We start from the raw sequence: 27344 nt of genomic DNA, 5'->3' as shown, positions 1-27344 counted from the left end.
CTTTCGATATTAGGTGTACATATAGAGTGAATTACAACTGTACTGAATGAGTGAAAAAATCAATGAATTTAAAACCAAAAATTGTCAACCAATTGATAAATCAATGGTATCAAACTGAATGCAATGACATTTGATCTCTTATTAATTATTGGACCTTACATCCTTTGAAATTCTATAATTTCATATTTGTGCTTGCTTTTAAATAATAAAGGAGGTTTTTTCTCCGAGAGGAAAAAAACTGTTACTAATTTTTATTTTTAATTCGTCTTCTTTTCCTTTTTTTTTTTGTGTCGGATGTCTTTAATTTTACTTTCTCTTCTTTTTATAAAAGAAAAATATTATAGTGTTAAAAAATTTTTTCGTAAAAGAATAGTCATTTTTAAATATAACAAGTATTTCAACCATCTAATTAAATATAAAACTTGTTAGTTCTTGAAAATATTTTGATGTTGCCAAAGGAATTCGGACCCAAAACGAGAATTTTTTTTTTTTAAAAAAATTTCTTGATTCTTCCTTGTAAATTTTATAAAAGTTTATTGAAATAAAGATATATGTATATAATAAATTTAGTTTGTTGCTTGATATACGAGTTAAACATCAAGTTAAAGGGGTATAAAGACATAAATTCATTAGGTAGGAAAAGTGTCTTTAAGAAACTATATTATCCCTCGATTCCTTTAATATTGTATCTGAAGATTGAAGCAAATAAAACAAGCTAAAATCTTTGTTGCTTCAGTCAAAAAGTGGAAGGAATTTGATTTGCCGAAATCACACTCAAAGAATAAAACTTTGTGAACGATTCCCTTAATCCAAGCCTATTTATATATCAATCAACAAAAATGTGAAATGCCATCACCAGACCAAAAACAACAATCATTATATATATATTTATATATACACAGACACATCGATACGTAGAGAGATATGGAGGAAAGAAGGAAGGAGATTGAACATTTTGCTCATCAGCATCCTTTGATATTTAAGGAATCAGAGGAGATTCCATTTTGTTGCAATGCATGTGGGCTGCGTGTGTTGTCGAGCCCTTCTTACATCTGCACCGTTCAAGGTTGCAGTTTTTATCTCCACGAACCATGCACGCGGCTTCCCGACAGGTTGAGTCTTCCAGGCAATCGCTTACACTTACACACACATGATCTTGGTTTGCGTGAAAAGCCAGATCATGAGGATTGCAGGTGTAGCAAATGCGGGAACCTATGCAAGAATTTCACCTACCACTGTGACGAATGTGATGCATTTGATCTCGACCCTTTATGCGGCCACCCTTTGGATATTCAGATCAAACACGTAAGCCACAAGGAACACCCGATGGTTGCCATTTGCAAGGAATCTTTGCTGCTGTGTGACTTGTGCGGGAGAGAACATAAGGGATTTTTCTTCCACTGTCACCAATGTAATTTCTTGATTCACCAGGATTGTGCCTCGTTGCCCGGCGTTATAAGAGTTGGACGGCATCATGATCACCATCTCTCCCTCATGTATTCTGATTCATTAGCAGCCACATATTTATCCAATCGCAAATGTATAATTTGTGAAAAAGATATATCACTACTGTTTGGGGCTTATATTTGTTTGTTTTGTGAGCGTATAGCTCACGTGGATTGTGCGGTATCGGCAATGGAGAATCAAGGTAACTAAGTATACGTACATCACTCATTTCGGATTAGTTAGTTTATTAATTACAAAAAAAAAAAGATAGCTTTTATAACAATCTTGTTAATGGCTGTCCTAATTGTAATGTTACTTTCCAGGTAAAATATACAATTTGCCTCCTCTAGACGATGCATTTCTGAGTTGGATAAAGTGCGCAGTACGGGATACTACACCCAATAGCGATGGTGAGACAATGTTGGAAAAATACCACTCCGCCCATTCCTTGATCTCGAACAATGAAACCGCACATGAATCGGTCTGTAACGCTTGCATTATGCACATAGCACCTCCGTATTACAGCTGCAGTCAATCTGCTTGCGATTTTCTCCTCCACAAATTTTGCGCAGATTTGCCACTTGTTATCCTCGATTTGTATGACAATTCAAGGGACCTGGTGTTCCCAAGATGCGATGAATTCTTTTCTTTGTTTTTTTGTCAACTTTGTTCACGATTGGGCAACGGTTTTGGATACTATCGTTCAAATATCGTCCATCTTCAATGTGCCTTGGCTCCACTGGTCATCAATCATGATTCACACAAGCAACACCCTCTTATTTGGGGTGGTGGAGAATGGTTCGAAGATTTTGTGTCCTGCTGCGACCAAATAAATCCGTACTGTTATGACCTTTACAGTTGTACTCAATGTAGGTTCTGCGTGCACATTCGTTGCGCTCTTCTGCCTAAAACAGTGACTCACAAATTTGATAAACATCCCCTCACTCTAATCACCGATTCTTCAGCAGTGCCAGACTTGGGCGATGATCACTTTTGCGAGTTCTGTGAAAAAGACGTAAATCCGCGGTACTGGTTCTACCGCTGTATCGAATGTGACCATTCCTTTCATGTGGAGTGCATCCCTTCAACAGGGAGATATTCAAGAATCAAGTTCGGGGGCACGGTGGTATTGAATAATTGTCACGGTGATCATCCTTTGACTTTGGTAAGAATGCTCAGTGTTGGTAGCCAGACATGCGGTTTTTGCAACGAAATCATCGAGGGCTTCAAAGATGGGATGGCTTTGCACTGCGACAAATGTGACTTTTGGGTTCATTTCATATGTGGATCCAATTCTAGTGGTGCAACAGTTTCAAATCCATACCAAGATATAAAGCATTTTTTATATACATATAGATTCAATGTTGTTGAATTTTAAATCTTTTTCAGATGAGCTTATCAATTTTCAATTTTCCAAATCAACCCCGAACACGGACTCACGGTCCTAATTGGGCTCCAATCTTAAATCGCAATTCATTTCTAAGATTGAATGTTCTTCTTTTATGTGATTTGAAAATTTGTTAAGGTTGTGTTGGATACGAAAGATTATGCGGGATTATTTTGTAATAATGTTGGATGTTTGCGTTTGATTATTGATTACTTTACATCTATTTGAAGTGATTTTTAATCCCAATTTGATATGATAACAATGTAGAATGATAAATTTGCCCACTCTTACCATATATCTTTGTTTAGAATTGAAAGAAGTTGGCATCGCCAAACATCTCTTAAACGAAAGCAACGACACCGATGATGCAGAAAAATTATTATAATTATAATTTTTTGAAGTTATAGCACTAATACCAAACGTGTTGTTATTAATTAACTACTTTTAATTATGTCATATCACTTCAATAACTATTTTGAAACTTACATGAACTTGTCACGACCACCAAGCACAATTAATGAAAAAATAAGCATTTAAAGAGCTTAAATTTTGAAATGTTACATATATGCATTTGGCATCTCAGTATATGCACAAATATATAATTTGTTAAATGCAATAAAATAGTCAACCAACTTAGTGATAAGAATAGAATTAAAAGTGAAAAGAAAACAAATCTAAAAATATATATATACATATTTTGATTTTATCAATCAACGTATAAAAGGGGGAAAGCACACAAATTTGTGGGTTTTCAAAGTCACGCAATATATGGTTAAATTAAGTCCCGGGGGGTGGGGTCTCTCAAAGCAGTTGCCAATCGTCTTCCTGTGCACAAATATTCTCCGGCGAGTTAGAGGAGAGCTCGTTTACGAGATCAACCTCTCGAGACTCAGAAGTGTGGCCTGTCGATGTGTTCTGATATCTGGTGGACTTAGGGGAAAGACGGTTCTCGGTTATTGTAAAAAGCGGAGCACCATTTGACTGATCGATCAGCTCCGAAGCACGTGAACAAAAATCATCGAAATCACCTGACCGAGGAAGAAATTCAAGATAGAGGGTTCACATTAGAATAATCGATTGTGACGAGAAAGGTTCAAATGATTTATGGAAAACATTGGAGAGATGCATGCATACTCTTGCCGTTACAGTAAAACCCAATGGCCAAGGATGAATCAATCGAGTCGAGGGGCATATGTCTTACAATACTGCAGTTAAATCCACGAGGAGTTGTTAAAAAATTAAAACGGATTATAAAATTATAGTAGTAAGTCACATGATGTAGAAAATCAGGTAACTTGAACATCAATCATAGTTGAAGAAGAGTAGAGTTAAATTCGCGGGATCAACTTACTCGCAATGGTAGCTTGAAGTATCGACATCTAAATTACCCCTCTTAATGTCAACAACCTGCCAATGAAGATCATGGTGAGTTGATGCTATAGCATGCCATCATCGTTAAGAAATCATTAGAACTTCAACAAAAACAGGGAGTGGACTATATTGCGAATCACAATGGAAAGAAAGATTTAAAATCATAGAATCATGTTTCAATGGTACCATAAGAGAATGAATGTGATAAAATATCGATAGAGATCACTGACATCATGGTCAAGGAATGAATCCTATGGCTTGTTACAATGCTTTACGTTGACGCTTGCGGCGTCGCCAGACTGCACAAGTCTCATGCTTACCTTTGTCGTGAAGGATCCAGACAAGTGCTAAATCTTAATCAGATTATTCAAAGCGTTTCAAATACAAGTGACCTTAAATTTCCTATTCTAAGGCTTTTTATCACAAATATGACAGTTCTGTGAGACAGATGAAGGAGCGACTACCTTTGGCACACATGACTTAGTAAAGATAATGGCAACTAAGTTAAAAACTTTTGCCGCCAAACTCGGACTTATCATCAGAATAGAACCCCATTTACAAAATATGTTCAAATAATGGGCCCGTGAAGGTTCATCACTCATAACTATTCAAGAGTTGAAAACATAATGGAACAGGTGAGTTTCTCCATTTCTAGAATGCTCAAATAAGACCAAGCATTGGATATGCCTAATGCGCGGTAATTCGAAAGCAGAAAGAATGTAAGATCAGGCAGGACACAGACAAAATCTTTCATGTAATTACAACAAAGACGGCTTGTTAAGCTGCAATAGCATGTTCTCCGAAAGATAGTATGCTGCATGCACAACAATCATACTTCAGCCAATTCTAAAGCTCATATTATAATGTTGATATCAGACAGGATACACTAGCTCTATTAGGGTAGGCTCGGGAATTGGATTTGTGATCATGAGATTGAGCTTTTACACAAGATCCTGTCAAGAGACTTTAAGGGCATGAATATCATGAACCTGCTGAACCTCGTGTGGATCCAGATAGAAAGCCTTTTCATCTTGCACTCCAACTATGTATGTTGAAGCACCAGGCCTGCCACCCAAAATACCGAGGCTCTGTGGAAACATGAGTGTGGCACTCAGAAGTGGAAGATACCTGTAGATAGAAAAAGAGAAAATATTGTGAACGCCCAAAGGAAACTCATAAAATGAAACAGAAGGCATTATGGAGTAACACACGTTTATTCAACAACTTTACTGTAGTCACAGGACATCCAATAAGCCTTGGGAATATTGTCCACAATATCATAAGTTACACCATGATAGCTATTTCTATGATGCATATACTTCTACCTGCCTTTCATAAATTATGGTTAAAGACATACTAAATTTATTACGCTCTTCATGCATTCATTTTTACATGATTTGCTGGGGGGGAAAACTCCACCGTGCTTTATTGGTAACACTTTGGCTCAAAACCACATATATTTTCAACCTATAAAAGATATTCTTTTTGGCCACACTTGAATGGTCCTATCCTTCCTACTCCCTCATATGAAACTTAAACAATAAGTGCAATTTGATCAACCTATCGTAACTGGTGTAAAATAAAATTAAAAATCATTCCAATCAAGCGCCAACCCACCATTCCTCCCTGTCTATGTCTCATGTAACAAACAGAAAGAAATAAGTTCTCCATCACTTTACCACCAATTCCTTGCCAAATAGCTTTCCACATGGAGCATACCGTTCATGAAAGAGAATACCTTAAGCCTATTGGCATCTTACAAAAACTTGCATATTGTAATGAAGTAATCAAAAGAAATAAATACATAATGCATAAGAATTTTTATGATGATTTGTTTCAAAGTCTCATTTCAGAAGCTTACTCAAGATTCCAAATAAAGCACCTTCCAACTGCTCTCCATGACATGTGGATAGAACAACACCATAACTATGCATAATGTCACGATGCATGGATTAAAAATATGCTTGCAAAAACCAGTGCGTAATTTTCATTGGTTAAAACATAACTAGCCCTAATCTCGAAAAACCTGAATCTAATTATTTTTCCCTAATATTATACCTGCTGATTTTTTCACCATTTCACAGGTTGAAAAAAAATCCTTTCATAAGTCAAACATGACTAAAAGCAAGTTTCACAAGTGCATTTGCAATAGGATTCAGACACCAGTTATCGACTGGATCCCATGTTGCAAGCCATCTCTCAAGTACAGATCAAATATGTCTACGGTGGCAACTGGCAACTTTACGGGCCTCATAAGAAATAAAAAGATGGAATCAAATTTTACTGTGGTATACATTCAAGTCTATAATCATGACAGAATAGACTGTAAATTTGCTGTGAATACAATCAAATCCATAATCGTGACAGAATAGAAACTGTACCTTGGGTTGACTTTTTCCACACCTAGAACCAACGGAACCAGCAATAGAATAGGACCCCAAACAAGTTCGCCCCCGCTGAACTCTGACAAATGTCTGGATATATCCTCAATGCAGAGGACAGGAGCACCACCTCTTTCCCCATCGCTACCAGAGACAACGTATATGGTCATCATAGAGGAGAGAACTCCATTACCAGTCTCCTTGATTTTGTTACGCACCAAACTTTCCCAGGTGCGGCACATGGCATACGGGCCTACCCATGAACCTGGAGCAAGGCCGTAAACCTTTCCAGCTTGGAGAAGAATGTGTATAGAGAAAGGTGAGTCCTCAGCATCTCCAAAAAGATGCAATATTTCCATGTAACTTTGGTCAATTGGCTGGATAATTAGAAACAAACCAACATGTTTTATTTGCCATAAGCCATGGCTTAATCTCCTGGGTTAGTATGTGATAGAGATGAAGACATCCTCCATCTTAAAAATGAACAAAAGATAAAACAGAAATGAACCATCCCTATCTAATTATTTAATTTGGCGTAACTTTTATATTACCTTGTGTGGAGATTTCCTCCACGATCGTCCTAATTTATTAAACAGAAATGCCTGTGTAAACATGCAACACAATCAGTAAAAATGATTATCCCAGATATCAGTAAAGACATACAAACAGCAACAAGTATAATGCCTGAGCAACAAGCATCTGGCTGCTCCGAAGCATGCAACCCCAATTAACATCACTAGTGTACTTTGTTTCCCGGATGGGCGCAAACCCTACGGAATAAAACAAAACCAAATTATCAACATCATCATCATCCAAGTATCCCATTCACACATCCATTCAACAAGCATAAAAATACCTTTCCGATATGTGATCAAGATACGCGATGAAAAATCCTCGACAAACGATGCAAATCCCTCACTCTCAGCTGGATCTGAAGAGTTGGCATTGTCTCCTTCCTGTGCAACCCGATAACATATACCCAAAAGCCAAATATCGCTTTTGGAAGCCGAACTTCCAGTTTTACCAAACCCCAATATTCTTCTCATTGATATACCGTTCATCATTACTCTTCTTACAGAAGTCCTCCACCCCTCATAATAGTTCTTCCCACTACCCGACTTTTTTCTAACACTACAACTATTAGAGTCACTTCTTCCGTGATTACTACTCAAATTCCCCAAGATAGATAAAGCAGGTGGCCATAAACCTGACCAAAGAACTCCAGGCTTTTGATTCTTACTATTGCCAATACTCGATTCTGCCTCCGGCGAGACAGAACCCGTAATTTCCTCCGGACAACAATCAAAGTTACGATTTTTCTTGTCGGGATTACAAATGGGATCGTTATCTTTCTCTAGTAAACTCTTCATGAACTAATCATGGACACCAGGGATTAAAAAAATCGGCGCCGCATAACAACAGCATCCCACCACAACAATCCAACATCTAGGATAGAAAGAACAAAAATTCCCCCACAATCAAATCGAAAAACGTGAACTTCAAATTATGAGCAGATCAATCAGTTCTTTTAAAGAAAAAAACCTCGTTTACTGCACGAAATAGACAGCACAAACAGAATTGAAGATGGGGTTAAGTCGAAAACAGAAAAGCGGGGATTCAAGAATGACGTAGCGTACCGGTGATGTCAACTTTATTGAGACTCGAAAGTGCGCAGAAACCTCGTCTGGGTGGGCCGGCGTTGCGGCGTTTGAGTTCGAGCTAGAGTCCTCGAGGAGAGCTGTCCGTTAGCGTTTGCGTGCACAATAGGCACGTTGCACATTCTTTGCTGAGATATACTGTTATATAATTTAATTAATTTGTTTTTAAGGCAATTTAATTAATTTGTTTAATAATTAATATTTTATTTTTATAAAAATTGTAATATAAATGTTAAAAATCGAATTTTTATGAGAAAAATATATTTTTTATTTTTCTGATATAGAAATATATTTGTAATAGTTGTTTCCATAAGTTAGCTACTCAAAATCAATTTTCATTGCTTTTAAATAAATTTAAATATATAATTTTATTAAAAATCAATTCCACTGAAAATAAATCCCTGCAGCCAAAATTTTAAAGTTTGAGACATTTATTTTAGATCCAAATATTAAGTCAAAATATAATTTCAAATAACAAAAACATTGTTTCATATTCCATACAGGAAACAAAGCTTGCTCAAAATATTATATTTTGTGGATTAAATAACATTTTTCCTCATCGAAATTTGTAATCCAGGATGAAACCACATGCTTCATTTTGTGTGATATTTTTTTCTTGCTACAAAAACATAAACGTGTAATTATACTTTAATTTTAATTATTTGGCAAATAACTCTTTACATAATTGAAATTATCGTTTTATTTATATTTGTTTAGCATGAAATTAAGTACAACGTGGAAAAGAGGATTTCATTCCTTGTAATCCAACACACAGATAATTCTCTGGGTCAGAAATGATCTTGCAACATCAACATTTCCAAAAATACATGGAAGTATTAAAGCTGTTGTCCTAAGTTCCAAAATCACTTCTCATCTTGAGTCAAAATTTAATCTTACTCAAATCCGCAGATCATGATACTGATACAGAAGGCCCTCCCATCTAAAATGCAAAAGGCTACAGCAGTCAGAACAACCCTCAAAGAGATTCTTACGTAATCTTGATCGTCCAATCGTCTGCAATTCGAACATTAGGCTTACGGATGGTCAGAACCGATGAGCTCTTCCCTCCTCGAAGGAGGAGTGGCCCCCATTCAATGTCAACCTTCTGGTTTGCTGGTTCAATGAGAGCGGTTTTTGGTTGAGGAAACAAACCTAAAAGTATGATTCTCTCCACAATGCATTCTGAGGTAAATTTGTTGCTGCCAGCTCCTATAGGAGCCAAGTTTGAAGATGTGAGTTTTCCGTTCAAGAATGTAAAACGACGGTGTATGTAGGCTCCTTGCTGGAATTCAAAGCTCTTTCCATTGTCAACATAAAGCTCACCTACAGCAGCCTTGGAACTATTAAGAGCTATAACCTGCGAGGCACAAGAAATGGAAATTAGTATAACATGTTATCCCGTAAGGGAAGGAGAGCAAAAAGCGTTTGTAACTAATCGTGTAGGGGATTTTGGTACTCCGAAGGAACTCTCATCAAACTAGCGAAGCCATGGGCAGACCAGCAGGCCCCTCTCTTTTTCAGTTTGTTTCCATACTAGTATGATACTCATATACAATGGATAAAAAATTAGTCCGCTGACATAAGTAAGATTCATTGCTTTGCTACAGGAGATATGTGAATTGGTCCTCTGATCAAGACTGGGAACCATAGTCCAAAAAGAAACAAAAAAAGATTAGCCAAGTCGTTATATTTCATTCATGGTTACTAATTTGGTGCCCCGTCTTAAGCTTAAAAAAGAAAATAGAACTGTGAAGGAACACATAGACGTCATTTTATATAGAATGGCGGCCCGAGATACACACTAATGGCTAAGCACAAAGACGATAATCAAATTTCATATTTTTTTACCATTATATCGACAAAGATAAACAGATTATATCATTTGCCATTTATGTCATTGGTATGAACATTCACTTTTATAAAGGAAGAATAGAAGTGCAAAAGTAAACTGAAAAAATTGAAGTTTTCCTCGAAATATCAAGTTTTACAAACTGCAAAAGTAATGGAAAAAATTAAACGGAGTGAGGAGGGTGGGTGTGCTTAGTTCCCGCATTTCTGCGTAAGTGAGCTCATTTCTACAAAATTCCAAAAGACGGTCAAGCTTTAAATTCGAAATCATACCAGAGTGTACGGATCATTTTCCATTTGAGTTGAGCTTCTTCGGAATCTGTCTTTTCTTGGTATGATTGTACCAGCCCGTTGAAAAGCAGGGACGCTATCTTCTAAAGCGTCCAACTTATGTGTTGCTCCTCCCTTGTAAGCAGCTCCGGTTTTCATGTCAAACCAAGATTGATCCCCAGGAAGATAAACTGACACATGTTTAGCTCGCTGTATAAAATTTTACCATCCATTCATTAGAAGGTTCAAAGAGAAACATAAATATCTCACATTGAAAGTAAAAATAAAACTGATTATAGAGAGACCTCGGTATATATTCCTTGCACCAAGAGAGCATCTCCAACCATAAACGCCTCGTCGTTGCTGAACGTATTCTCATCAGAAGGAAATTCCATCCAAAGTGCACGAGCGACAGGAATACCACTGGTGTTTGCTTCTCTGAATAACGTGTAAAAGTAAGGAAGCAGCATGTAGCGTACATGTATGGCTTCCCTCATGAGTTTTGTATTTCGCTCCCTGCATCAAACATGGATAGAGCTCACTTATATTATACACAAGACAAATATGTTGATAAATATAAATGGATACATACGGTTGGTGCAGTTAGTAGAATCAAACAGTTGTGAAGAATGTGGAGATGAATCGTGAAAAAGGTAAAAACCAAGTTTAATTTCAGTTGGCCAAATAGTATTAATTTAGCCACGCGCCAGGAAATTCTTTTAATGAAATCATTGGAAGATCGAAAAAACCCACGTTAATACAAAAATATGATAATATTGAAGATTGAAATTTCACTACACATGCACATATCATATACGACAGGGACTGAAGCGCATGACCAACTAATAAGAGTGATAATGAAGCAAGGGAACTGATTGACCGGTTATCAGCATATCAGAAAGACGAAGTCTTAGTTTATTGCATCTATTCACAAAATTGTCAGCAATAATCGCTGGTCACCAGTTATCTTTCCTTTTCTTAGCATGCTTTCATAAGGATATCTGAGGGTCTTGTAATGATACACAAGGTCTTGCCAAGCTTATCAAGATCAACATCAAACAATAATTATACATCACAAAATTCTGTTTCATAACAGCTATTAACACCACGCAAATCAATGAAACAGATCAAACTTTCAGGCACTTGCATTGCATGAAACTTATAAGGAGAATATTAATTTCACACAAGCTTATATCAAAGCTGAAAAGACACCAGATGAACATACTATGATAATGTCTCCCTCTCTCCCATAATCTAAACACCATAACTCTTGACTTGTACTTCCACATGGGCAGGAAATCTTCTCAAATGATTCCCCAATGATCAGTCCTACACAGTGCAACTACATCTATAGGTCATAGTCATTGCCTAATCTTAAATTCAAATATCCACGAATTTATCACCTGGCTGCCTATTAATGAATTTACGAAATGATAAGAAAACCTTGAGATTCAATCATAAGTCACTTGGCCTCGATTTACATAGGGTACTATACTTTCACAGTCTCGCGGAGTAAATGACTTACTTTCAAACAGCTATTCAAATGCAACATATTGTCCAACCACTCAACCAAACTTTTATTTCTCTAACAGACATAATATGTGTTAGGGACTTGAGTAGATTGGGCCTAAATACTTTAAAGAGTTTTGTGGGAACAATTGAATTGGGCCTAGAAGTTGCTTGAGGAGGGAAAAAAGGAAAATAAATAAGAAAAGAGTTGGTTGGAGGGGAATTCACATTTGTTTCCTTGATTTTGCTAGCTTGAGCTAGAGTAGGGGGAGAGGAGTTCCTTTCTTCTTGTAAATGATTTATTCCTCGGCTGGGTGTTTTGCTCAGATTATCGTAGTTATTGTTGCTTTGAGTCAATGTAATTGTGCAACATTGTTCTCTGATTCACTATTTTCTATATATCAGTTTATATTCTCTCTATTTTGTGTTGTAGTCGTATCAATATGCAAGAAAACACTAGCCTCATTCTGGCATCTATCTAAAGGTGGAAAAGAGAATACCATACCCAAACAACCAAGGTTCCCGTCTCTTGGTATCATGATGAGCATGGGCCCTAAAGAAGGGACAATAGGCACCCAGCTGATACCAGCGAACCAACAACTCAGTATCCGGATTTCCAAAAAATCCACCAACATCCGCACCTATAGAATACATATAAAATCACTGGAGAGTAAATTCATATATATTGGTAAGCTAACATGGAGAAACTAACCAGAGAATGATATCCCTGTGAGACCAAGTGTCAAGATCATGGGAACTGAAACCCTTAAATGTTCCCATTCAGCTGTATTATCTCCAGTCCAAACTGCTCCATATCTTTGACTTCCAGGGAAAAATGCTCTTGACAAAACGAAAGGGCGTTCTTTCCCCTCCACGCGCTTAACAAGTCCATCCGATGTTGCCATGTGAAAGTAATAGCCATATGCATTATGCAACTCTCGATGCTCAACATCTCCATAGTGTAAAGCATCTCTAGGCATCGAAACCTGATGTAGAAAAAGAACCACTTTTTCACGAGGGGGGTCTAGGATTAACAGGATTTGTAATGATTCCAGATTTACCAAATCACAAAATTAGGGAGTAACAAATTTTTTGACGGGATTTTGGGAATTGAAAACTTGTCCACTTGAAGAGGGCATAAAAAATCCACTAATTCAGTAAACATTAGAATCTCCAGAAAGTAGGAAGGCATCTGCCCTGAACACCCTAAAAATATAATAGCAGTGATACAAGCATGAAATTGCATGAATGTGTAACTGGAAAATGATTCTGAGATGTCACTACGAATTCCTAGGAGTGAAGATCCAGTAGAAATAATCAGATTCAACCATATAAGTAGTGAATCATCAAACTAGAATTACATGGTAGGACAATCACTAGTTACATAAACGATTTGAGAAATAACTAAACCAATATTTTTAATGAAGGTAAGACACAAGAATATCATTCATTTCATTTCTGACCAAGGAAAAATACCTTGGAAGAAATTGACGAACCTCCAAAATATTATGGTGTTTGATTACTAAGTAACTTGTATAGATGTAAAGTTATCGGGAGAAAATCGATATAAAACTTGAGATTGGAAATACAAAAATTCAAAAGTAAAAAAAATTCTATGAAATTATTAGCTTTGACAGTATAAAACTGTATTAATCACAGCAGAAATATAAATATTATTGCCTTGGACCTTCAACAATCAAAAACTTAATTGACAATGACAGACAAACTAAAGCAGGAAAATTAAAATGCAGCAAGAAGTTTCATCCAGTGAATAAAGAGGTATTAACTGACACAACTGTGAAACCACAGAGCTTCTGAGTCATTAAACTACCTCGGTTATTACAAAGTTATACTTGCTATTTGAATATATTGGTCCACTTCAATATCCTTGAGCAGGGATCTCTCCCTTGAAAATACCTCGACCAGAAAAGGCCATCCTCACTAGAAAAAGAGCTTAAAATGAAAGATCCATCTCACATGTTAATAGCATCATGACACTGCCCAAACCAGTTACCCATATACACCCACATCACACTAATACCAGTTAGCGTGTATGCTCTTACCAAAAAAAATAAATGTTTGTTAATGTGATTTCAGACATCTGACAGTCTGTTTCAACTTTCGAACCCCAGCAAAAAGTGCATAACAGGAATCATAATTAATATTATTCTATCCTTTCTTGATAACCTAGAATATCATGAGAATGAGATCAACATGCCTGCATCAAAATTTAAAGCAATGCATGAACCTCATAAGCTTTTGATATTACATACAAATTAAAGCAGTTTTAATAGCAGGTAAAAAAAACAACAATAAGCTTGAGATCTTAGTAGTGCCAGGTTTTAATTTAGTGCAACAACGAAACTAAACCAATTTGATTGATTAACAAGAAAAGTGCAAGCCGGATAAGTAACAGGAACCAATACAGAATCAGTCAAAAGTTTACCTCTGGACCATTGAATACAGAAGGTTCATTCATGTCGTTCCAGATGTGCAAGGACAAAGTTGAACCAACGTAATTGTCAAATGAAAATTTCCCAGCCCACCAGGACCTAATCTCTGGACTCAGCATATCCAAGTATGATGAGGAGCCAGACCAGCACCAACCATCAAAATCCTTTCCTGTCGCATCCTTCACATAGTATCCCTTCTGGGAAGCCTCCTTATGTATGTAATATGACTCATCTCGCTTAATGTGAGGATCCACAATTGTGACCATATGCCTACCTTTTGCAGCTAATCTCTTCTGCATTTCATCAGGGTGTGGGAACAAAACCCTGTCCCATGTAAAATATCTCTTCCCATCAGTATGCTCGATATCAAGCCATAAAACATCATACGGAATATCATGTTCATCAAATTTGGAGTCGACGTTGTATACGTCCTCTTCATCCCGATAATTCCATCTGCTTACCACCGATAATTCCATCTGCATTGATGGTAAGCAATGGCAAACAACTGTGGCATTGCCGGTGTTCCTGTCACACCAGTATACTGCCTCACTACATCTTTTGGCCCTGGACCAACAAAAAAGAAAGAATCCACCACACCAGCCTCACTCATCCAAAAGGTATCAACTCTCTTCTGATCAGAAGGCAACCTTAAGACTGAAGAGAACTCATCATTCCATCCAGGCCCCAGAACATCAATCTGCATTTCAGCAGCATTGAGCCAAAAAAACCCGGAACTCCCTCGCAACTTCCCATGTGAAATCATGAAAGGAATAGTCCCATAAAGCCCAAAAGGTGAATCATGGAGGTACTCAAAGACATCAAGATTGAACAACCTATAGGGCTCAGAGTCCTCAACACCCGGCCTTCTAGTTGGCTTCAAAGCTAGACTAGTGGCATGTTCAGGAATCCCATAAACAAAATCAGCCTCATAAAAAGACACATCAAAGCTAATACTTTGCGGTCCGTACGGCCGTGTATCAGTGTGACTTCTAAATCTCTCCTCCCAATCCTCATTCTCCTCCTGTTTCTCCCTCAGCTGCTCAAAATCGAACAAGCCATTCGAGTTCAAAGACAACACCTTTTTCCCATTTTTACCACTCTCCCTCACAAATACCTCAAAAGGGTCATGCCTAATCGCACCTTCATACCCATCAGCAAGATAAAAAACTGACAGAGTACCCGAACCATCCTGGCTTTCTTCCTCTTTCAGCCTCTGCAACCACAGCCTCTTCTCCAAAAACTCCGGTAAAACCACATCTGGAACCTCGAATCTCTTCTTTCGGGGGCCTAGATTTTGGTCCTCATCAATCTTGAGCCTCAAAACACCATCTTGATAAGCCGATAATGTAAGAACCAAAGGCTTACTGATGATGGACTGCTTCTGATTCTCACTATTTTCTACACCCTTTTCTCTCTGGATAAGTTTAGCTACAAGATCACCCTCCTTAACAGAGATATCAGTGGCGATTAATGAACACTCCCCAGGTTTCCTAGATCGGGCACGTTTGCAGAAAGGGGTCTGATTACAGTTCCTGAATTCATCTTTCTTCCAAGAAAACACGCAGTTTATGAGAAGGAGACTGAACAAAAAGATGCTCAGAGGCTTTCCCATGTATCGTAATTTTCTAGCAAGTAACTCTTAGTCCGTGGAAATCATGAAATTGAGAAAATGGTTGCCGTTCATTGGGGAAGAATCACTCCATAGTGTCTCTCAAACAAAGACAATAGAAGTCGTGAAATAGGCCATCGGAAGAGGTGTTTTATTTCAAACTACCCCTCATTCTAACAAAAACCACAATTTAGCATTACATTTTCCGATATTGACAAATTGGTCCTTAATTTTTTCATGAATTTTGTTTCGCCCCTTTTCCAATTTATCCCTTTTTTTATAAATTCATAATTGAGTACATCACTTTTTAAAAAATAATATCAACTTTTTACTTAATGTGCAATTATTTATTGAACTGATTAGTATATAATTTTTTAAAAAAATTAATTTTGATTTGATGGAGTTATAATATATTGATTAGATTGCACGTTATAGAGCTTATTATATTCTTTAAAACATATTTTTTTAATAAAATAAAATAGTTAACTTAAAATATGTCAATAAAGTTTAGCCCTATGCGCATTGTATCATGCATGTGAGTCTTTATAACCAACCTATTTAAAATATAACAATAAATGATTGCTAATAATTTGTGTTAAAGAAACTTCATTCTTGTTCCTTGTTCAGTTTTCCTTAAATTTCTTACTTGCACAAGCTTGATTCTTTACCACAAGTCCGTCTGTATCTGTAGCTCAATCCTCCGATCCTTTTCTTGTTGCAGGATAAAAATGGTGCCTTACAATTAGCCCATGATGTAAGCATTCTCAGGTTAAAGTTACACTTGCATAATAATATGATTTATTGTAATATTTGCTGTCTTGTAAAAATGTGAAGTATCTGTCACATATGCGACTATTAGAAAGTCATGATTGTAGTGCCGAGGGGTTGCCGTTGCTGTCAATTTGATGACCATGTAAATGTCTTTTCTAAATTTTGCCAGGAGTTCTAAATTAACAGCGCACATATTGATACACGCCGTTAAAAGTACTACTCGCAGCGTGTTTTTAATGCACGCTATTGATGATGTGCAGCGGAAAGCCATTTTTGTTGTAGTGCTTACTCTTGGAAACAGGAACTTTTGGATGATCTTGCTGTAGTTGGCTTGCTGTAGTTGGTGCAATAGATGAAGAGACTGAATTCAATGCCTTAGTGGTATGTATGCCAGCTTCCCTAGCTGAATGAAGCTGATTATCTTATCGTTTCCCCACATCTATTGTTGCACTTGCAGGGGGAAGAAGCGGCTCTTCTTGACTTATTACTTGGAAAAAGTTGAGTTAATTGTCATATTGTGGACAACAGGAAGCAGGTTACCAATGTTTTTAGTTCATTAAATTCATTACTGTAGTTGCTTTAGAATATAATATATAGGAATCATGTACTATGCCATTTTTCGAAAAGAAAAGAAATGAAGAGAAGACATTGCACCAAGGCTTCAGCCAAAATTTATCAACATCAATTGGTGATTTGATATCTATTAGCGTCATTGAACTAGCTTTGGCCTCAAGAAAATAATTGGGATAATCCGCCAAGAACCATCATTTTCATGGTAGAGATTGAACAGCATAGTATTCTTTTTATTCACATGAAATTGGAACATAGAGAGTTAGCTTTTGATTCAAAGCCAACTGTCAACATCCTTTCTCCACACTGCCAGCGAGTTCAAGATAGAGCGAGCACACATCTTTTCCCAGAACAGAGAGATTGATACAAATTCTTAATTCGGATTTCCAAACTTTACATCACAGATAAAAGTGAATCTCTATAATTACATATGCTTCTCCTTGGTGCTGCTGCATCTAAAAAAAAAATATTGTACATTCTGCAAACCCTACTGTTATGTCCATTGGTCTTGAAATGTAGAACAACAATGATGGTGTCTCAGAATGTGAATTTGGTGATGATATTGTCGAGATGAATGCTATCTAGGACCTGAGACTTCTTGAGATGACATGTAAGAGAGAGAGTTGTATGAGCTGCTAGAATTAGTACCCGTTGGTTGTCTGTACAACCTTAGCTCGGTCTGCTCATTGCTTTCTCCCAATCTAGACTCCTCAGTGAATCTCCGTCCGTAGAACCTCAAAAAGTTGAGCGATTCTATTCTCGGTTCTCCCAAAGGCATTACACCTTCTAACATTTTGACCACATTGGCCATTGAAGGCCTTAAGTTGGGTTCTTCTTGCACACAGCACAGAGCAATTCGCACGAGTTTCTCTACCTCCTTTCTTGCAACCCTGCCCATCAGCCTTGGATCTGCCAGCTCCATGTAACGTCCTTCCTCGTGCATGTTTAATGCAAATAGGGGGAAGTAAATTGGTCTTTGCCCAGATTCTACCGATGAAGGAGATGACTCGTTGTTCCTCCTGTTACTGTCAGTCCCTGAATTAGCACTCCTCGCTTGAGAGGAATTCTTCTTTCCTCTTATGATTTCTAGAAGCACCATTCCATAGCTATATACATCTGTTTTGTCTGAAATTGCCGAACTTGTTAGCCATTCAGGAGCTAGGTAACCCCGAGTGCCTCTAAGAGTTGTAAACAAGTTCGATTCTTCAGGACTCAACAGCTTTGAGAGCCCAAAATCAGAGATTTTCACCTGAGATATGTCGTGCAAGAGAATGTTCTCTGGCTTGACATCACAGTGAATGATCTTGTGCTCACATCCAGTGTGTAAATATGCCAACCCTCTCGCTGTTCCAAAAGCAATTTCATATCTCTCCTTCCATTCCATAACAGGTTCACCATGAAAAAGGGTGACATCCAACGATCCTCGATTCATATACTCGTAGACTAAGAATTTCTGCCCTCCTTGTGCACAAAACCCCTTCAGTCTCACCAAATTGATGTGGTGAATCTTCCCGATAACCGAAATCTCTGCCAAGAATTCTCGTCTCCCTTGTGCTCCCAAACAAGTGATTTTCTTCACCGCTACATCTGCCCCATCTTCAAGAGTACCTTTATATACTGTACCAAATCCACCCGAACCAATTTGAGTCTTAAAACTCTCTGTCGCTTTTACAAGAGCTTCATAATCGAATCTCACCGGCAAACCAGGTATGGAAATAAAATCCATCTCTTCCTCAGCAGACATGGAATTACCATGGCCCAACTTTGAATTTATGCTTCTACTCCACCTTCTCTTTATCCGCCGTCTCCTTAACCAAATCAGAAATGCGACCATGGCGATAGCCATAACCCCTGACGATGGCAGCAATATCGCTGCCAAAATCGGGAAATCCGATTTCTCGCTCTCCTTAACACCTATTTGAGTTCCCACAACAATAGTTTTAATGTATCCTAATCTATCCTTATTCGTGGGCGAGCTCAATTTTGTTGTCATGGAACCTATTTGGTTTTCGATCACGTAACATGATCCAGAACCTTGGCTGTAGAAAAACCCCAAACAAGAACAGTTGCCAGAACACAGATTCATACAGGTAGTTAGATTCACATAATGTAACACAGGATTGGAAAAGTCATTGGAGAAATAATCCACATCAACGCCCAATGGAGAATACTTTATATTGGTTATATTCGGATGTGATCCATGACAAGGACCTGGCAAAGCCAAAGATCCATCCGTTGGCACACAAATCCCATTGCCGGTCCTGGGATCACCGTGAAAACCCGGTGCACACTGACATGTTCCTCCATTAGTACAATATCCAAGCTTCCCACATGTAAATGGGATTCGGCAGCTATCATCTGGAGCCTTGAATTCTTGCTTGCTTGATCCACCTGAACTAAATTTTGAAACACTAAAAACTCCTCTAGAATCCAACTTCATGATCCGAAAAGCCGATGGGTTGTCTACAACATCATCAGAACTATGCAACGCAATTCTAAATACAACTTGTGCACCATTTTTTCCCATCAAATACACTCCTGTATAATTCATCACCATGTACTCAACATCCCAATTAGTATTCCTGACAACATTAGTTGTCATTGATAGTTCCCAGTAATTCATTCCATTCCACTGCAGCATCGCATCGGTTTTTCCAACTACAAATGAATAGCTTCCCTCAGCTAAATCCCCATTTTGATAAGAGGCCACCAACGATTTTCCGACCTTTAAATGTTGCCCAGCAACAATCACGTCAGCGGGGAAATCAAAACTTCCCCACACGGTATTGTTAGCAGCGTCGAGCATGACCAGGTTGCCAGATTCAAGCAGCTGCAGAGAAGAAACCGGAGTAAGATTCCGCGGCGTTGACCAAATGGGTTTCTTCTGATCGTTGAAAACAGTCATCCCATCGCTTGAAAACTGGAATTCAGACGATTCTGAAATCGGGGTATCGCGATTCGCAGACCAGATAACAGCTCCTGAAGAAACGTGAACAACAAGGAGGTAGAAAGATCGGTTTTCGGGTTTCAGGTTAATTATCCGGGCCTGGAAAGATCCGTCACGAGAACCCAAAAATGCACCCGAGGAATCGATGTAATGGTAGTAAGTAGCCGTGAAGTTTGGGCTAATTGAAGACAAAACCGGGCCGGACAGAGCTGAGGGGAAGAGTATACAGAGCAAGAAGATGATGGCAATTCTTGGGTTGGGAGAAGAAGTCAAAAGAAGCGGAGGAGCCCAAGCAACGGTGGCGGAGGTGGCGGAGGACTCCATGCAGTCGCACAGCGGATGGGGAAGGAGGAGTTCGATGGCGTTTCGTGGAGTGGAGTTTTCTCGAATTTTCTTCAAATTTGTCGATGTTTAGCCTCATATCATTTGATCATGGTGGTTGTAAATTTTTCTTGGGTCGTTCAAAAGGAAGGAAAAACGGCTGTATATTTGTGTTCCTTTTCACTGATTTTGACCAAGTTTGTGGGTCGTGGGGTCTATTCCCGGTGGTCACCGCCTCGTCTACGGCGGTGCTGGCTATTAAGGCAGACGCCACTCGGTGTGCGTCTGTGAATACTAAAATCTTGTCCGCTTTTTCTAAGTTTGGATGCTTTTGTGTCTGTTTGGTATCTATCTTTGATAAAAATGTATACAATCTTCGCTCATAATAAATACATAGATAAAATTACATTATTTCTGTGGGTTTTTTTTGGGTTTAAATATTAACAAAATCGGTTTTTTTTTTAAAAAAAAAAAAAATCCAGAATCATGGTTAAGTTTCCATATTCCATCTTTACAAAACTAAACGAGTTTAGCACTTAAATTTAATAATAAATAAATGATTTTCCGAACTCTGAAAAATACATGCATAATCGAGATTAGCGTATTCAAGCTTAAACAAGATTGAGTACAACTAACTTTTTAGAACACTCTCGATCCAAACCCAATAACAAACACTTTCAGATCTTTAACTTTCTCGACGATTATCTAAACTATCAATTGTTGCAAGTTGAAAGAAAATTGGTTTATCACAATTAAAGTATTGAATTGAAAAGGTGGTGCTAGCGGATGGAGGTTGTGACAATAAATTCAAATGGCAATTGTGTTGCAAGTCAATGGAGACAAGAAAAAAAATTATTATTGATTTGTTATATATTATTATCCAAAATAATAAAGTTTAGTTTTCAATTTGGGCCATCAAATCATCGAGTCAACATGCCAGAAACCAATAATGTCGTTTGTCCCATTGTCGCGTGTTTGACCTTTCTTTTGTTGGCATATAAAAATATATTATATTATATACATATATGAATACTACTTTATTTAGAAATATATAATAAATAATAATTTTCACATGTACACATTGCCACGCCAGTCGCAAATTCAAATTGACCAATCTCTATTTTCTAAGTCGTTTTTTATTCATTTATTAAAAGTTTGCGCCCAGACATGAAATATAACTGATTTTTTTACAAATATTAGATTTATAAATAATTATTTTTTCATGTATATATATATATATATATTTATAATCTGTATATTATACATCGTATGTTTTGAACCAAATATGTCATAATTGATGTAAATATAATAATTAGTTAATATTAAAATATTTTTGATAGGTTGTATTTATCTGAATCTAGAGGTTATCGAATGAAGGCAGAAATTTGTGTGAGACGGTCTCACAGATCGTATTTTTTGAGACGGATCTCTTATTTGGGTCATCAATGAAAAAGTATTATTTTTATGCTAAGAGTATTATTTTTTATTGTGAATATCGGTAGGGTTGACTCATCTCACAGATAAAGATCCGTGAGATCGTCTCACAAGAGACTTACTCTTCGATGAAAGAATTAGCCAATTTTTTTTTATCCTTTATCGAATTGATTGAATTTGAATCGTTTCAATCCATAGGCTTTTTTTTTTTTTTTTTTAAGAAAAATTTGTGGTCATTATAAAATAAATAAATCATTTTGTAAAGAATCCTAATGTTTGTGGGCTTTGCTACCCGTTGTCTTGTTGTTTGGGCTTAAGCCCATATATCGTTTATCGTTGTCGGTGGACCGTTTTCCACTTTTCTTCTCAAACGAAAGTAAAGGTTATTTTCGGAAATTTCAAATCATATATTTTTTTTAGTAGGTCTCTTGTGAAGACGGTCTCACATAGTTTTGTCAGTGAGACAGGTCAAAACTACTTATATTTATAATAATAAGTAATGTTTTTACATAAAAAATAATATTTTTTTCATGAGTTATCAAAATATAAGATATGTCTCACAAAATTAACCGTCTCACAAAAATTTTTGTGTTAATTTGAATTCAAACTTAAAATTAAATGAGTGGAATCTTGATCGATCCAAAGAATTTAATTTACATGTATCCAAACAAATGCAATGATTTTAAATATTAGATTAAAAAATATTTTAATATAAACAAGGTTCTTTGATATAAATATCCGTCTATTCCTATATTCACCGCATCCTTCTATAAATACATAAAAACAAATTAGTAATAAACCGATTATAATTAAAAAATTTACTTCCCTTTTCCCTAATTGGAGTGTTGTATAATTGAGGCCGATCATTCAACTTGGTCGATTTTTTTTTTTTAACAATCGAGTTATTTTTATTTTAAAGAAACATCTTTAATAATAACACATTGTGTATCATATAATAAAATTTGAAAATCTAGTCTTGTAATTTTTTTTAAACATAAACAATGAATAAAGCTAGGTGTTGCAAACTTAAAATATATAATAAGAGTAAGTTTGTTGTGAGACGGTCTCACGAATTTTTATCTGTGATACAGATCTACCTTACTGATATTCACAATAAAAAGTAATACCCTTAGCATAAAAAGTAATATATTTTCATGGATGACCTAAATAAGATATTTGCCTTACGAAATTGATCTGTGAAACTGTTTCACAGGAGTTTTTGTGATATAATAATCTTGTAGTAAAGCAAATGCAAGCTAAAAAAGTGAGAGAGAGTTTTCTCACTTACATGTACAAACTGTAGTATATGTGATTTCAGTATACATGTTCATTTATATATATAATAGGGTGGTGAATTTCCTATCTAATTAAACTACTAAGCTTACATAACCCAAGCCACGGACCATTCCCTATCATTAATCCAAAAGATTATGACCATTAAAAGTCGAGCAACCAAATTATTAACTTATCATGATCGTGGTCTTGATCTTACAATATGTGACTTTGGTTTTCATTCACAACAAAGTTGCGATTGCGACCCGTATACTCCATCTAATTAACTTTCTCTAGGGTTCTTTCATTGGACATATTCTTAGACAACCTTAGTTTCAGGATAACGACCTACTTTCCGTCTATCTTTTGGTTCGGTCTGGTTCGAATAAAAGAACAGAATCTGGTTCTCGGTAGTAGTCATCATATTGCTAATCTTTCTTCACCATCTTGGGATCAATATTCCTTAGAATGACCTGCTCTTGTGGTTGTCGACCTACCGATCCTTTCTATTGAGTGCACGATGGTAGCGATCATTTCCACTTCTTCACAAGCTGTTCAGGAGATTAGTTTACGAGAATGTTATGTCAAAATTTTACAATATGATATCATAAATGATGATACGAAAAAAAGACATCGAGCACCATATTAGATGGTATCAATAGGTGCTTCCAATTTGGCAATTGCAGATGCAAATTGTTACAATTTTTCTTTTAACTTTATGGGTAATGCAGTAATTTAAAGTCATACCCGACCACAAAAAGACTCCTCTCACCGACTCTATATGCCTTAATAATAATAATAAATAAATAAATAATTTTCTATCAAGGTCATCTTCATGGTTTGTCGTATTAATAAGAATCTTTTCAAGTGTACAATTTGTCAATTTTTGAATAAATATATAAAATCTAGAGGATTAATAGGCTTTAGATTTACTTGACATATCATATATTTAAGTTGTTGAATTATAATAAATATAGAACTTAGAAACAATTTGACAAAAATATTACAGAATTTATAAATTGTACATGATAAAAACTTGTGTGAGACGGTCTCATGGATCGTTTTTGTGAGACGGATCTCTTATTTGGGTTATCCATGAAAAACATTATTTTTTATGCTAAGATTATTATTTTTTATTGTGAATATCGGTAGGGTTGACCTGTCTCATAGATAAAAATTCGTGAGACCGTCTCACAAGCAGTGGCGAAGCCAGAAATATGGCTCTACCCGGGCTAAAATTTTAAACTCTAGAATCTTTTAATATTTTAAATTGATCTACCCGGACTAATATCATATTATTCCAAAATTATTAAAAATATCACATATAAATTTTTTTAAAAAAAATTTGGGCCACTCGGACTAAAGCCCAGGTACAAAAACATGTGCATCATTCTCTGTTCACAAGAGACCTACTCATTGTAAACGACACTTTGTTAAAAGTCAAATTATATCATCGGGCATGATCACACCCACTTAGAATAATGTACCTCGTTTCCTAATCAACACTTCAAGGGAAAACGGCATGAAAGATTCCTTCAATCAAGAAAGGGCCTGCATAATACGATTATATATAATATTAGAAAAATAAAAAGATTATATTGAAAAAATGATTGTATAAGTGTGCGCGCGTTTGTGTGTGTGAAAAGTTATAAAAATATACGCTAAATTAACTTAAATATTAGAATTTTGATCTTATAACTATGAAAATTATATTAGATGTGAGTGAAAATTAATTAATTTATTATACTAAGAACGAATTTTAATCAACNTATGAATGTTTATATATAATATACATTATATATAATAATATTTTGAAACTATTCAATAATCAAATAATGTAAAAATCAGGCATCACGATTCATTTGTCGTTGACATTTGGATTCATGAACACAAAATAGTTTGTGACAATTATTACATAATTGTGCGCATGCATGTCAATTTTAGATGGTGATGATGAGAGAGACGTAACCAAGATTTTAAAATAGGGTGAGCTGGACATTGAAAATATAAATATTATTTAATGTATTTTTTAATTTTGTTGTTATATTTTGTATAATATGAACTAGATAAATTTTAAAAATCATCTTAAGAATTTAATATATCAAGATACATGATAAATATCATTTATAATAATGAACTTTTAAAATAAATTTATAGTAAAGTAAGTAAAAAAAATTGAATGTACATATGACATTATTCATTCAAATAATTTAGTTATACAATTTTGTACTCTAATAATTATCACTTAATTTGATTATTATTTAGTATTTATATATTTTTAGTTTATTATATATATATACATATATATATATATGTATGTATGTATAAAGTGTAGAATTGGAATGAGTAAATATATAAATTAAGATAACCACATAGATATATAATAAACTTAAATGCTATATTATTTAAAACTCATAGAAATCCATGTATAAAAATTTTGTTCAGTGACTAAAATTCTTAAAATATTGCATAACTTTATATACACATTAATCTCGAGACTAGGCTGGGCTAGAGCCCACCCTAACCCCTAGTGAAGCTACGTCCATGGTGATGCATAAAAGTTAAAATCTTGCGTCATAAATATTAAATAAAATGAACAAAATTAATTAATCAATCTTACTAGATTTTAATTCGTAAAGTTTTCAATTTAGACAATGATGAAGGAGATTATTACATGTATTTTTTTTTGTCAGAATACTGACTTGCAAGTTACTACAAGGCTAATGATTTTTTAAATGGATTAAAAGAGTTCATCGAACTTTTGATAATCGATTTGAGTTTTATGTCTCATGTGTATATCATATATGTGTGCATATATGTAGAAATGAAAAATAATAAATATGTTGAAAAATTATTTAAAAATGTGTTAAATATTTGTGTTGAAAATGTGAATGTTGAATGTTGAAAATTAGGTAAAATTAGGTGTTGAATATTGAAAATTAGTGTGTGATGATGTAGGTAATGATGTATTTTATTTTTGGATTATTTGTAAAAATTTTCTATAAATAGATCTCTCATTTGTGAAGAAAATCACAATTGAGTTGAGAGAAAAATATTATAAAGTGTGTAGTGTGATAATTTTGAGAGTTTGAGATTTTTACTTTTTTACCGTAAATTTTTACTTTTTCACAACACGTTATCAGCACGAAGCTCTAAAAGTCCTCCATATTTTTCCAAGCTCCGAACAGAAGAAAAAGGTAACAAAAGTAATAATATTTATTTTACTGTTATTTATTTATTGTTTATATATGTAATATATAATATAATGTTATTGTTAGAAATAATAAAAATAATTTTTTCAAAAACTTGTTATAAATCCTGGGAGGATGTTAAGACGACATCCCACACTCCCGGTAAGGGATACGACAAGTATAAAAGCCTATAAGGTTTTTTAAACAAAATAACTTATGACACCTAATTATAATAATGTGATATGATATACATAATTATTTAAATATGACTAATATTATATACACCATATTATTACCATAAAATTATACAAATACATACATTTATTTTCTTATACACCAACGGTAATAAACGGTAACAAAACGGCTAGTTTTTGCTCTATAAATACAATCTCACAAATACATTCAATCACTCCAACTTTCTCTTCTTCTCTAAAAATTATTCTTCATCAAATTTTCGAAGAAAAAAAGAAGATGGCTTTCACGAGGTTATTTTTAATTATTTTGGTTATCATACTCACCAGTCTTGTATTTATCGGAGAATATCCTCCTCGTGTGTTTTCTTTATTTTTACGAATACTTGTACTTGTTGTTTATCCATTACTTTGTATTGCAATATTCATTAACTAATAAAATGCATCGTAATTTTTAGTACCACCATGGCAAACTTGGCAAAGCTCGAATTCATCGCTCTTGATATTACTGGGAAAAACTATATGCCATGGACTCTTGATGTAGAAATGCATCTTGAGTCATTGGGTCTAAGCGAGACCATTAAAGAAAATGGTATATCTTCATCACAAGAAAAAGCAAAAGCTATAATATTTTTACGACGACACCTTGATGAAGGTTTAAAATGTGAATATCTCATCGAAAAAGATCCCATGGCTCTGTGGAAAGGATTAAAAG

The 27344-nt window shown here is 35.6% G+C and overlaps 4 protein-coding genes across 6 annotated transcripts; 1 reads left to right on the top strand and 3 right to left on the bottom strand.

Annotated features, from left to right (window-relative positions):
- Positions 1 to 759: 759 nt before the first annotated feature.
- Positions 760 to 3048, top strand: LOC140976297 (uncharacterized). The gene is made up of 2 exons (XM_073440346.1): positions 760 to 1648; positions 1770 to 3048. Exons 1-2 carry the CDS (start codon positions 925 to 927, stop codon positions 2822 to 2824), a joined length of 1779 nt encoding a protein of 592 aa, XP_073296447.1. The 5' UTR covers positions 760 to 924; the 3' UTR covers positions 2825 to 3048.
- A 406-nt stretch (positions 3049 to 3454) lies between these two features.
- LOC140976296 (cysteine protease ATG4-like) lies at positions 3455 to 8362 on the bottom strand. 3 transcript variants are annotated; one of them, XM_073440344.1, is made up of 9 exons: positions 8223 to 8362; positions 7442 to 8135; positions 7270 to 7355; positions 7137 to 7187; positions 6586 to 6962; positions 5194 to 5332; positions 4185 to 4240; positions 3968 to 4038; positions 3455 to 3861 (listed from the first exon to the last, which is right to left on the bottom strand). In XM_073440344.1, the coding sequence occupies exons 2-9, from the start codon at positions 7953 to 7955 to the stop codon at positions 3635 to 3637; spliced, it is 1521 nt and encodes a 506-aa protein (XP_073296445.1). In that variant the 5' UTR covers positions 7956 to 8135; positions 8223 to 8362; the 3' UTR covers positions 3455 to 3634. The 3 variants fall into 3 exon arrangements, with proteins under 3 accessions (XP_073296445.1, XP_073296446.1, XP_073296444.1); XM_073440345.1 differs by having other exon boundaries at positions 7442 to 8082; XM_073440343.1 differs by having other exon boundaries at positions 7442 to 8031.
- A 613-nt stretch (positions 8363 to 8975) lies between these two features.
- LOC140976295 (probable glucan 1,3-alpha-glucosidase) lies at positions 8976 to 16081 on the bottom strand. The gene is given in 7 exon segments (XM_073440342.1): positions 8976 to 9600; positions 10365 to 10571; positions 10667 to 10877; positions 12376 to 12511; positions 12583 to 12856; positions 14317 to 14799; positions 14802 to 16081. Coding segments are annotated over 7 exon segments (2814 nt in total). The 5' UTR covers positions 15936 to 16081; the 3' UTR covers positions 8976 to 9231.
- Positions 16082 to 17633: 1552 nt separating this feature from the next.
- LOC140976294 (G-type lectin S-receptor-like serine/threonine-protein kinase At5g35370) lies at positions 17634 to 20901 on the bottom strand. The gene has a single exon (XM_073440341.1). The coding sequence runs from the start codon at positions 20542 to 20544 to the stop codon at positions 17851 to 17853; it is 2694 nt and encodes an 897-aa protein (XP_073296442.1). The 5' UTR covers positions 20545 to 20901; the 3' UTR covers positions 17634 to 17850.
- Positions 20902 to 27344: the final 6443 nt, after the last annotated feature.

This window comes from Primulina huaijiensis, chromosome 5, assembly GCF_012295235.1.
Source record: "Primulina huaijiensis isolate GDHJ02 chromosome 5, ASM1229523v2, whole genome shotgun sequence".
Classification (NCBI taxonomy): domain Eukaryota; kingdom Viridiplantae; phylum Streptophyta; class Magnoliopsida; order Lamiales; family Gesneriaceae; genus Primulina; species Primulina huaijiensis.
This window is presented reverse-complemented; position numbering and strand designations above follow the sequence as displayed.

What these genes read in the sequence shown, in the direction of transcription:
- LOC140976294 (XM_073440341.1), bottom strand. Translation starts at nt 20,544, where the DNA reads ATGGAGTCCTCCGCCACCTCCGCCACCGTTGCTTGGGCTCCTCCGCTT.
- LOC140976296 (XM_073440344.1), bottom strand. Translation starts at nt 7,955, where the DNA reads ATGAAGAGTTTACTAGAGAAAGATAACGATCCCATTTGTAATCCCGAC. An exon ending in GCCAGATGCTTGTTGCTCAG is followed by an intron (nt 7,188 to 7,269) that starts GCATTATACTTG and finishes ATGTTTACACAG; the next exon opens with GCATTTCTGTTTAATAAATT. An exon ending in GTGGAAAAAGTCAACCCAAG is followed by an intron (nt 5,333 to 6,585) that starts GTACAGTTTCTA and finishes TTCTATCTACAG; the next exon opens with GTATCTTCCACTTCTGAGTG.
- LOC140976297 (XM_073440346.1), top strand. Translation starts at nt 925, where the DNA reads ATGGAGGAAAGAAGGAAGGAGATTGAACATTTTGCTCATCAGCATCCT. An exon ending in ATCGGCAATGGAGAATCAAG is followed by an intron (nt 1,649 to 1,769) that starts GTAACTAAGTAT and finishes GTTACTTTCCAG; the next exon opens with GTAAAATATACAATTTGCCT.